Source organism: Thalia democratica, chromosome 5, assembly GCF_965202585.1.
Source record: "Thalia democratica chromosome 5, ktThaDemo2.hap1.1, whole genome shotgun sequence".
Lineage (NCBI taxonomy): Eukaryota > Metazoa > Chordata > Thaliacea > Salpida > Salpidae > Thalia > Thalia democratica.
In genome coordinates, this window is record NC_139169.1 from 52,294,216 (window position 1) to 52,307,386 (window position 13,171).

The following is a 13,171-nucleotide window of genomic DNA, read 5'->3' on the forward strand; positions in this document are numbered from 1 at the left end:
CAGCAATTTTTTTAAAATAAAAACTAATTTTAAACTAGCTTTACAGTAGTTTTAAAATATTTTTTTATTATTTAACACAGTTCTTCACCTTCAACTTTATTTTACTTGAAATAGACCCAAAAACAAGTATTTTCAAAAACTTGTAAGAAATTCAGAAAACCTGAAAGAAATTTGTCAAAAACAGCTGGCCACTCTGTTTAAATATTTTAGAATAGTATTTCTCACAAGTTTAGGTTTTATTGTTAAATCAAAAAATCGTAAATAAATAACCTTTCTTTTTGTTATTTAAAAGAAAAATGATTATCAGGTATAAGTAGTTTCCGCCAAGAGCAAAATTTTTTTAAAACTCAGTTTAGTTTAATGTTACTCAGGATTTATATTTTGACTTCAAGAGTTAAAACCGTATATCAATCTATGATTAAGTTTAAAAATTGTAAAAATAAATCCTTTCACTTCAGTATTTTGACTGATTGATGTCTTTTTTGTAGTTTTTGCAATAAAAACAAAATTAAACTGGACTTGAAATATAATATTATAAACATTTAAAAGTTTGATAAAAGTTAATTGTCAATCTTTTGAAATGTTAACATTATTATACTTTAAGTTCAGTTTTATACTGTAGTTATTATAACTATAAAGTAAAAAAAAATTCTACAAAAATCAGAAAGTGTATGTTGGTATTTTTATATAAATAATTTAGTTTTAAACTAATTTTATCTAGTAACAACTATAGACAGAATTAATTGGTAAATTTATTATAGATCTATAAAGTAACTTAGTATGGCTAACATGAAAAATGATACTGGAAGTTAGTACATTTTTATAACTGACTTTTCTAAAAGTTGAAGTAACTATGATATCATTTACAAACAATTATTTTTATTATTAAAATAATTTATATCTTGATTAAAGTAAAACTGCAACATTTACAGAGAATGAAAAGCATATTTCTAAGTGTCCCAAAAGGAAGTTTCAAGTTTGTCAAAAAGGTTTGAACTTAATACCATAACATTTTACCTATCAAGTATTTTAACATTCATTTATTTTTTAGTATGCACTTTGGAAATGGATGCATCTTTTTCACAGGTCAGTTTTTATTTAACTTTAAATGATTTAAAGATAATTTAAGTCAGGGTTTGGTACAATGGACAATGTTGCCATTTTTTTGGCGATTTAGCATATCATGGTGTAATTACTTTTAAATGGGCAATTTTAAGTTGGTAAACAGTTCATATTTTTCATTTCTTTCATGCAATTTTGTCTTTGTGCAATTAAGTCCCTCGTGTAATTTTGACCGGTTCTGAAAGAATATTTACAGACATATTTTTACTATATTTGAAATTATATTTAGTCAATAAATTTTCAATATATTGTTTTTTTTATAACTAATTTTGTTAAAAAACTTGATTTTTATTAATTTTGAAAAGTAAAATAACTTTATCAAGGATTTAAAAAAACTCAAAATGACTTATGACAGTTTAAGTTAAGGGCATAGGGGGGAAGGTCCAAAATTTTTTTCAACTTGAAATAACATTGAATCTTTTATTAAAGCTTTAAGTACAAACTACTAGCTAGTTTTTTAAAATTAAAAAATATTGTTTAACTTTTGAGATATTGTAAGTTTCTGATACAAACGTATGGACAGCAAATTTTTTGGAGTAAATTTTCTTGGAAATTAAAAAAATTACTAAAAATCTATCTTCTTCTTAATTTTCTGAGCTATAGACCTCAAACTTTCAGGAAATGTTCCTTTTATAATTTAAAGTACTTTGAATGTTGCGTTTTAAAATATATTAAAAAATAACAATTTAACAAAAAAAAATTTTGTATATATTATTTTTTTTCTAAAATAAAAAAATTCCTGCTTCAATTTTTTAAAATTAATAATGGACTTACTGTAAGAATTTGAAGAAGATTGGTTAAAAAATGAATGAGAATATATATTTTTAATGAAATAGTCTTTTTCGCCTTTTTGGTTTGTGCCTTCCATTAGGAACCTATTGAGGTCGCCGACTTCGATTGCTTATATCACAAAAGCTATTTTAAATTTTTTAAGCGGCTGAAAACGTCTAATAGCTCAGATAAAACTCTACAAAATAAAATCAACTTGTACAAATCAAGATGGACTCGCTCCCCTATGCCCTTAACTCAGGACAATATTTGGTCACTAAAGACAATTTTAATTGACTGGAAAAGAGTAGCAACCCTGTAGTACTAATATAAACTTGTAAGCATAAGGTTTTAGTTAATTTAATCTTAGAAGTATGTGTTTTATGGATGGTATTAAATGTACTAAAAAATATTTACTAAAAAGTATATCAGTTACTAAAAAACCATGAAAGTTTAAAATAAGATCTATAGTTTATAATAAACTTGAAGCTGTTTTAATTTTGTAATTGTTTTAATAAGTTGCAAGCTTACTCAGGCTACTCTAGTTAACTCTTATCTACTTGAATTTTTTGAAGAAATCAGGCTAGTTTGATATTTATATGAGTTTCACACATCAAGACATAGATTATTTTTCTTCAAGTCCTTCTGTTAATATTACATTTTTTTAGGTATTTAAGCATGATAGATACTGTTTTTTAGTTTTTTGCTCAAGTTTCTTATGAGCTTGGCTAGTTTTTGCTGACTTTGGCTTGCTTTTTTCTTCAAAAAGAGTGGTAACCCTGATGTTCATTTTTTTTTTGCGGTGGTTGGGAAGTTGTCATATAGATAATAGATTATGGTGATATCAGGTATTAATAATTTGGCTCTACAGTAAAGGATAGTAACCTGCTTAATACTCAGGTTGATATTTGTAAAGTGTTAAGGGCATAGGGGGGTCCACCTTGATTTTTACAAGTTGATCTTATTTTATAGAGTTTTATCTAATATATCAGACCTTTTTAACCGCTTAAAAAAATTCAAAGTATTTTTTGAGATATGAGTGCTCAAAGTCGGTAACCTCAATAGGTTCCTAATGGAAGGCCCAAACTAAAAACGCAAAAAAAGACCATTTCACTAAAAATCTATCTCCTCCTTTATATTTTAAGCAATCTTCTTCAAATTTTCACAGAAAGTGTGTTATTAAGTTCATAAAAGATTGAATGCAGGATTTTTTTAAATTTAACAAATAAAATTTTTATTAAAAAAAACCATCTGTCTTTTTCTTTTTTTATCTAAAGTTTTTACTTTTAAATATTTTTAAAATTTAAACATTCAAAGTTATTTAAACTATAAAAATAACGTTTCCTGAAAGTTTGAGGTCTCTAGCTCAAAAAATAAAGGAGAAGATAGGTTTTTAGTGATTTTTAAATTTCTGAGAAAATTGACCCCAAAAAAACTTGCGATTCATACGTTTGTATTGGAAAATTTTTATAAAAATTACTATATCTCAAAAGTTAAATAAGACTATTTAATTCTCTAAAAACTGGCTTGTAGTTCGTACATTAAGCTGTCATATAAGATCCAATGTTATTTTTTGCAAAAAAAATGTCGGACCTCCTATGTCCTTAAATAAGAAACTCAAAAGAAAATACAACTTGAGACCACTTAAACTATTTGATCCCGGTAGAATGCAAGCTAACCTCTTTTTTCTCTTCGTTTTCTTTTCATATAGATTCTCATCATGCTTCTTAAAATTTTTTAAACTTAGCTATTTCGCTAAATTCACATCGTTCTGTATGCAGTAGGGTGCATCTGTTGCCCCTGTAAAATGAAAATTTTGGAATTTTTCTCTACAGGATTACAGGGTTGCCACGGGTCAGGCTAATCAGTTTTTTGAATAAATTTGTTATTTAAGGTCAAAATGGCAAAAAGTCAGAATTTGTCCATTCTAAATTACTAAATTTCTTAGTTTTCAAAGCCTTAAAAAATGGTAAAAAATTAACAAAAAATCCTTTGAAGTCAGACTAATATGTAAAATTTTCCTATAAACATGTTGAACTATTACCCTATTTGAACAATTAGTTGTTGTATGTATTATATGTTTTAGTATTGATAATCTGTGGCAAAGACACTTCCATAGTGAAACTTTGATATATACACAAAAGTATATTTTGCAAAATTTTAGAATCAGACTGTTTTTTGTTTAAATAAGTTATTAAGATCTTTATAATTAAGCACTTGGTTTAGTATTTTATGTAACAAGTTTATGTATATGGTTTACCTCTTTATGTAATTTTTTCGGAGTTATTTAAGTTTCAAAAATAAGTAAAAGCTGATAATGTCATTAATTTTGTATTTTAAAGATTTCATAACAAATAATAGGAGAAAGCATTTTATTAAACAGATGTATGGTTATTTTATTATGTTTATTATTAAGTTTGTAAAGTAATTAAGACTACAAAAGTATTTATTGATTTTTTAATTTGAAGGTTTTATTTTAAATGATATGAGAAAGTATTTAATTTATATAACAGAACATGTTATTTATTTGTAATATATTGTAGACTTACTTAAGTTTTTAAAATAAATAAAAGTAGATATCTTTCGTAAATTTTTTTAAATCAAATGTTTTGCATCAATTATATGAGTGATAATTGCAAATGTTTAAATTTAAATATTAATTTTCGTTTTGCAGAAATAGTTACAATTTAGTTTTAGTATCTTATTTAAAAGTTCTTTAACAGTGGTTTACTTCACACATGTGACACTAAGAAATTATTTGCTAAAAGGTAAGCAGTAATCAGTGAAAAAAAGTATACCCAGTTAAGTGCAAATTTTTTTATGTTTAAGATATAATTTATTTTTACATTTCAATAACTTATTATTACATTTATTTTTCGCTGAAGTACACATTCTTAACACAGCAGCTACTAAATGGAAAGTTTATTGCTAAAAATTGATAGTCTAAATAAAAAATAAACCTGAAAGAAAGTTTTTATTTCGGTTCAATAATGTGTACTTAATAAGAAGTGCGTACCTAAATGCGTACTTGTCAAAACAATGTGAACTTAAAACACGTGCTTATTAAAATATGCGTATTCAGAATGCATATTTAACTAGAAGTGCGTACATAAAACAAGTATCTAAGAGGAAGGTAAAAGTCAGGCTAAATCGTTCAAAATATTGAATAAAAGATATTTATAAAAATTAAATAACCTCCTCTTATCACTTGGTCTTAAACTAATGTTACATTTTTTTTTAATCAAAAATTATAATTTAAGTTTAATGATGAAGTTTATAAATAAAATATTTTATAATAAAATGTTTGAGTTAGGATGGGACATTTTTGTGGTAAAAATATCATTTTTAAACCTTATAAAGTTTTTTCAAAAACTAAACTGAAAAAAAAGCTGTGATAACCATAATAGTTAAAATTATTTGTTAAAAGTTTTTAAAATATAAGTTAAATTAAATTACATGAATATTTTTTGAATTTTTACAATCTTTAATTGTAATGACTTTAATTTTTATAGTTTTTCTTTATTTGTATTAAAGACTTTTCATAAACAGGCAATAGACGATGCAGCAGCTAAAGGACTTTTTTTGATGGGTGTATTACCAACAAAACAGACTATATTTGATGATTTTATTAGCAACAACACAAGCTTAATTACTAAACTGTCATGCAATTTTCTTATTTGGAAGGTATTTTGTTGAATCATTTAGTAGATTGAAGAGTTTTAGGAATTTTTTTGTAAGTAAAGTTTGTATTAAGCTACTGTTTTTTAGAAGTTTTTTTATTGTAAATTTGACTAAATATTTTTGTCAATTTTTTTCTGTTGTATGTCTTTTGATAATGTTGTTGAATGAAGATTTGTGATTCTCATATCTTTTTTTGAAAGTTTTCCTCTAGATTCTGTTAATATATAGAGCAAGAATAACATCCAATAAAACAACCAAACAGTACTTAGGATCTACAGGAAATGCTTTCAAACAAAAATATAGGAATCACAAATCTTCATTCAACAACATTAACAAAAGACATACAGCAGAACTGGCAAACTACATTTAGAGTTTAAAAAATAAAAATACAGACTACAAAATTAAATGGGAAATGCTAAACAGGAAAAAATAAAAATTCAATAATAAATTCGGCTGCAAACTTTGCAACTTAGAAAAATAGAAATTGATAAATCAGATATGAACATAACACTAAACAAGAAAGGCGAAAGACAAAATATATGCATTCATTACCAAAAATACATTTTTAGCAAAATTAAAACTAACTAAATATTAAATCAAAGTAAAATTAAGCCGCGAACAGTTTAAAATATTTTTCTAATACACCCTTTCCAAACTTTTTACGTTAAATTCTTAAACTAACAAGTTCAGCGTATTTTTTCAAACTTAACTTGCTGTACAAAAACCTTCATTATTACTACGTCGTATACTTAAAAAGTTTTCAAATTCAAAATATCTGCCAAACATTTTTAATAAACTTTAGCTTAACTGATAAGTATATGAGGTAATATATCTCATATACGGAACGGTCGTATAAACTTATTGTTTTTTATATAATCAAATAAATAAATAGTATATATCTAAAGAAAAGAAATGGATTGCAAACTGGTTGTTTTCATTACCGAAAACTATTTATATAAAAGACTGTGTTATTAATGTTGTTTAAAATGCACGAATTAATTATTCTATTGTTATGTAATATCTAATTTTTATAATATTGTTACTGTACTTAGAAGTTTGCCTTTAATTAAATAAAAATACTTGGCTGAGGACGTGTGTTGAACGCAGAAACAGTTGTTTATAGAGAAGTCTATTACTTAACTTAATAAATTAAATTTTTCACACTGAGCCCACCTTGAGGACTTTATTAATAAAAAGGTTTATTTAAAGATGCAAAACTCAAAGGACTCGAGTTTCGTGACTATTCACTCATCAGCTTCAAAACAAGTTAAAATAAAGCACAAAACAAAATCACCAATGAAAGTAAAAAATTTTTTGCATAAATAGATTATGACGTAATTTAGAAACTATCAAAATTCATGCAAAACGGCTTGTGCAAAAATTAATCTACCGACAGACAATAAACTAGCAAAAATTCATATAACTTCAGTGAGTAACCATATATTAGGACAGATAATTGAAAGAGATAAAGATAAAATTAAGATGCAAATTGAAATTTAGGTTATTTTAAGATAAAATTAAAACTTGTTAAACTTTAAAAGCGACTTTTTTATATGTCTACAAGATGATACAAACTCGCTTCTTTTGTTTAAACATCTCTTGTCTTTCAGTGCATATACAACGGCTGATGCTTCTTTGAGACACAGCCTACATATTGGGCTATTGCCGTCGGCTATAGGCTGTGCTCTTTTTATAACTTCCCAGGATATTTCGTAGTCAATGCCGCTGCGCTTTAAGCCACAAACATACTTCGAAAGTTCAGTGTCATTTTCATATATGCCGCCTTTAAAAGATTTTTTATGATTGGCATACCTGAATCTAAACTGAGTCGAGCACAAGCCGACATAGAACCTCGTCTCAACGCCAGAGTTAACTGTGGCCTTGTAGACGATGTTCTCTGAACGGCAATTACCCCCTTTCAAATTATATTTACAGCTACCAGCGCAGCCGCATTGACTTTGAATTCCTGAGTTTTGATTTAAAATTTTTTGGTTGTGTGCCTTAATGATATTCTCTAAATTTGCCGTACACGAATAACTTATTCGCATATTATGTTTGTTAAAAATTTTTGTTAGCGGATTTTGTTTATTGAAGTGTTTTTTGACTAGATTTATAAATATTCTTCCAATATTAGTTTTTACAGAATTGCTAGAAGGAGGGTTGTACCAGATTACATTTCTTTTTCTTTTGTGTTTTTGATTATTAGGTTGTTTCTCAGGTTTTTCAAATTTAAGTTTGTTGTCGTATCCGCATTTTTTCATATTCATCTTTAGTCTTTAGAAAATTTTCTTCTTTGCTTGATCGTTTATTTAGGCGTTGATTTATTATGTTAGGAATTTGTTTTATAATGTTTTATAATCATATTTGCAGCCACCAGCGCAATTACACTAATTTTTGATTAAATTACTTATGTTTAAAACCCTTAGATTGTGTGACTTAATTAATCTCTCCAAGTTCGCCATACATGAATAACTGATTGGCATTTTATGTTTGTTAAAAATCTTTGATAATGGGTTATTTAGGTTGAAATGTTATTTTACTTGAATTAGTATATAACTTTTTAGTACTGCATATATTATACAAAAATCTAAGACAGGATTTATATAAAAACATCCTTTATTAAAGCAAACAACAAATAAAATCGATTTCGGCTAACACTTATCAACTACAACTTAATTTACTCATTATAGTTGATAAGTATTAGCCGAAATTGATTTTATTTGTTGTTTGCTTCAATAAAGGATGTTTTTGAATGAATCCTGTCTTAGATTTTTGTATAATATTACTAGAATTATAAATGCTCTGCCGATATTTGTTTTGACTGAATGGGGGATTTTACCAAATTATATCTCGCTTTCTTTTATTTTTATTGTTCGTTTTATTTTTTTGCTCTGTTGTTTTAAAATTAAGTTTATCATTGTAACCGCATTTTTTCATTATTAATTCGTAGTCGTGTTTTGTCTTAAAAAGTTTTCTCTGTTACTTTATCTTTTAATTAAACGTGTATTAATTATATTTGGTATTTGTTTTATAATATTTTTTGGGTGACTAGATCATTTATTTATATTCATAATTTAAGCGTTTTGCTTTTTATAAGGCATATAGGAGAGATCATACAAGTTGAGCTTTACATCCAGGTAGTCAGTCGTCAACATCGGTGGTTCAACAGTGACTCTTAACCTCATAGACTTAAAGAAGGCGTGCGTTTGTTTTTTAGCCTTTCAACTCTAAAGCCAGAAGAATTAGGCAGTACAGCTAGACCATCTTCTTGTATAACCCAACTCTTTCTAAACCAAAGATATTTTTCAACCCGTCTAACAAAAAAAGTCCTACTAATTTACATAACTCTGCACCCATAAACGATCCCTGCGCTACATCAAAAAGAGAGCTGGTGCTATTTGCTCTATTATTTCGCCACATGTTTCCTTGTTCATAAAGTAGGGTAGGGAGTACAGCACATTTTTTTGGTCATATTGTAATATTTATTCAGGTCCATATGTTTGGATGTGTTTTTGCTTCATTTAGAAGAATCTGAAAAAAAAAATCTATAAAAAAGTTGGCCTCCCAAAAAACTAATTTCACCCCCAAAAATCACATACTTTTCGATTTTTCGACTTAAAAAGTAGTAAAATCACTTATACATGTTCTAGAATTATAAATTATGTCTTAATGAAAGCTTATACTTATTGACATATGTTTAAAGACATATTAACTGCTTTTAATGTATTATGACGTCATAATCACCCTAAATGTGCGAAATTTGTCTGTAAAATGTAGGGGTAGGGATTACAGTACATTTTTTTGGTCATATTGTAAGATTCAAACAAGTGTATATGATTCGGATGTGTTTTTGCTTAGTTAAAAAGAATCTAGAAAAAAAAAATTGCAAAAAAAAAGTTGCTGCCCAAAAAACTGATTTCAACCCCAAAAATCACATATTTTTTGATTTTTCGATTTGAACAGTAATAAAATTACTTATACATGTTCTAGATTTAAAATTTTTATCTGAAATGAAAGCTTATAATTATAGAAATAAATTAAAGACATTTCAACTGCTTTTGTTGTATTATGACGTCATTATTATATAAATATGCAAATTTTGTCTGTAAAATTGTACTTTATTTCTAATATAAAAAGCAAATTCTTCTGCCGTTTTACTTTTAGTTTTTTGATTTAGAATATAAAACGTGTCGAGTCAGCTAGACAGAATAATATTACTGATGTAATGTCAATTCAATTGCATGTTGATAAATATATAAAATACATTTTAAATCACGTTCCGTTATTAGAAATTATGACTTTTGAGAGCACCTGTCTAAGAGTAAAAAATCTAGACTTATATATCATAGAAAGTGCATGTAAATTTATTAAAGTTAATGTAATTTTATTCTTTAAATTTAAGAATTTTTATTAAATAAAACAATAAATGTTTATCTGTAGTAATTTTTTAATAGCTTTAAGTATGTTATTGTTTTAAAATTACTATTAGTTAAAGTTAATAAAGTATTGTACATCTAAATAAATTAAAACTTGATTTGTTAGTTTGTTTAAATATTTTAATTCTCTAATTTCAAAACTTTTTATCAAATCTTTTTTAGCTTTAAACTCATAGCAGTTAATTTTTATTAAATTTACTTATATAAAATGCTCTTAATAATGATAATTTCTAATAATGGAATTTGATTTAAAATGTATTTTATATACATATCAACATGCAATTGAATTGACATTACATTAGTAATATCTTTCTGCCTAGCTGACTTAGCACATTTTATATTCTAAATCAAAAAACTAAAAGTAAAACAGCAGAAGAATTTGCGTTTTATATTAAAAAAAAGTACAACTTTACTGACAAAATTTGCAAATTTAGTGTAATAATGACGTCATAAAACAACAAAAGCAGTTAAAATGTCTTTAATTTATGCCAATAATTATAAGCTTTCATTTAAGATATAGTTTTAAAATCTAGGACATGTATAAGTGATTTTATTACTGATTAAGTCAAAAAATCAAAAAGTATGTGATCTTTGGGGGTGGTATTAGTTTTTGGGCGGCAAACTTTTTTTTTGAAAACGTTTTATTTTTTTTTCAGATTCCTTTTAACGGAGAAAATATCCAAATAATATGGACTCATAAGTCCAGCAAACATCACCCAAGTACTCCCTACCCCTACATAAAGTATTGATTTACATGCGCTTTTTATTAGACTTAAGTCTTCAGTAAGTACGCTAGTATAATTACTAGCAAATTTTAGTGATTAAATAAATTTTAGTGATTCTAAAGCGCCAAAACATCGATTTAAAATTAACTTGGGAGATGATAAAAAGAGTACAGCCAATAACAGATGGTATTAAGGCCATAGGGGGGGTAGGCCATGTTTTTTACAAGTTGATCTTATTTTATAGAGTTTTTACTTAGCTTCAAGTTGCTTTTTACCGTTTTTAAAAATTCGAATTAGTTTTTGAGATATAACCGGCCAAAGTCGGGCCGCATAACAGGTTCCTTATGGGGAAGGAAAAACTAAAACGGCGAAAAAAGACTAATGCATTCAAAATCTATCTCCTCCTTCATTTTTTAAGCAATCTTCTTCAAACTTTCACAGTCTATTCTTTATACAATATCAAAAAAACGTTATTTGTGACTTTAAAAAATTTCAAGTAAAAATACCTTTTTTTTGAAAAAAAAAAAATTTTTTTGATAAAAAATCACTTTTTTTTTTTTTTTTTGTCATAAAATTTTTATTTTTTTAAATTATTAAAATTCACAAATAACTTTTTTTTCTCATAATGTAAGGAACATTTCCTGAAAATTTGAAGAAGATTGCTTGAAAAATGAAGGAGAAGATAGATTTTAAAGCCCGTTTTTAAAAACTCGAGAAAAACGGCATTAAAGTTACCCTTTATAAAGACAACCCTTTATATAACCGGTCATAAAAAAAAAGTTACTTAATATTTTTAAAATCTAAAAAAAGCATCTGAAAGATTATGAGGTTTACTATAATATAAGTCTATATGTTATTTTTGGTCAAAAAATGGCTTCTACCCCCCCCCCCCTATGGCCTTAACCCTGTTTGTAGGCTGTGCTTGAAAGAATTAACAACCGTTGTGTATGTCTTAAACAAGGAAGGTTGTTTAAATAATAGGAGTGAATTCATATTGTCTTGTCGACATATGAAAAAGCTCCTCTTAAAATACAACAAATTTTAAAGTATTTTATGGTCACTTAACTGTTGTTTTTGTGAATTTTAGTTGTTTGATTAGTTAGAAAAAAGATCAATTTTTGTACCGAATTTTTGTAATGTACAATATTCAATTCTTACGTCATACTGTTTTTGTTTTTCTTTTTGAATAGTTTGGTTTTGGTACTGGTTTTAACTAAAAAAATTAAAGATAAGTCACTCGTTTTCGAAAAAAGTTTATTAATTAATTTCATTTAGCGAATCCTCAGAATAATATTGATATAAACTATTAATATTATAGTGTAATTTTAGTTATATACAATGAATTTGAAAAGTCTAGCTAAAAATAGTTACGTCATAACGTATAAAAGTCTGTTTAAAAAGTTTAAATTAGAATTGAGTTGTACTAAGCTAGTTTGAAGTAATTTATAAGACAAAATTGCTGAAACAAAAACATTTAAAATAGTAGAGATTTTTTACCTGAAACTAAATTAAATAAAAAGCACATTACAAAATACGACAAAAACGACAACAATAATACTACAAAAAACACCCTATTAACAGCGTTGCCACTTTACCTGGAAACCTGGAAAAACCTGGAATTTGACAATTTAGGCTAAAATAACCTGAAAAAACCTGGAATTTTTAACAATTTTAACATTTTCAGTTGTAAAATTTTGATTTTACACAAAAAATCTATCATATAATTAAGGTTTTTTGTCATCATCAAAATTTTTTTTATTAAAAAACACATTTAAAGTAACTTTACAGTATGTTTTTAATGTTTTTAAACTATTTAACACAGTTTCTTAAATAGAAATTAACTTAAAACTAAAAATAGACCCAAAAATGTGTACTTTTAAAAACCTGGAAGAAATTTGGAAAACCTGGAAAAAATTTGAAAAAACGACTGGCAACCCTGTATTTATAAAGTTTTAAATTGTAAAAATCTCTTTGTTTGCATTTTTTTTGCTCGCGAGTTCTAATAAACAAAGATTCTAGAACTAAGAGATGGTAGGTGTTTCTCGCTAGGGATAGCATTTCGAACTTACTATCTAGGTAGTTTTCGGCACAAACAGGGTTGTTGAGGAGGTGCTGATGAATAGATGACTGTTTACCTTTAGGCTTCACGTCGTCATTAAAAATAAATCTTTTTAGTTTTTTCGTGACATGCTGCTCTCGCCTGACGTGGAAACGTTGAGATGTTCGACCTAAATACACGCTAAATTTGCATAAACTTTCAAAATTGTTTAAAATAACAGATAGAAAAATGTTAACAATAAATAATATTTTTTTTATGTTTGTTTAAAGCGAGGTTTGAGTTAAATTTTGAGATCTTCTAAATTGATATATGTATATAAGTTAAGTAAAACAAAAAATAAATTTTGCCTGGAACAGTCGCTTCAGCGCTCTAAACACTTC

At 26.3% G+C, this 13,171-nt stretch overlaps 1 protein-coding gene across 3 annotated transcripts in view; it reads left to right on the forward strand.

Moving 5' to 3' along the window:
* The window catches only part of LOC145836072 (uncharacterized), a 46,527-nt gene that overhangs the window by 8,854 nt on the left and 24,502 nt on the right, over positions 1–13,171 (forward strand). For 2 of the 3 annotated variants that reach the window (XM_082943870.1, XM_082943872.1), the window contains exons 1-4: positions 732–808; positions 933–989; positions 1,052–1,086; positions 5,440–5,574. In XM_082943870.1, coding sequence (XP_082799996.1) covers positions 781–808; positions 933–989; positions 1,052–1,086; positions 5,440–5,574 — 255 coding nt within the window. In that variant the 5' untranslated portion in view covers positions 732–780. Of the gene's footprint in view, positions 1–731; positions 809–932; positions 990–1,051; positions 1,087–5,439; positions 5,575–13,171 lie in introns of those variants that run through there. The other variant, XM_082943871.1, reaches the window with a different exon arrangement.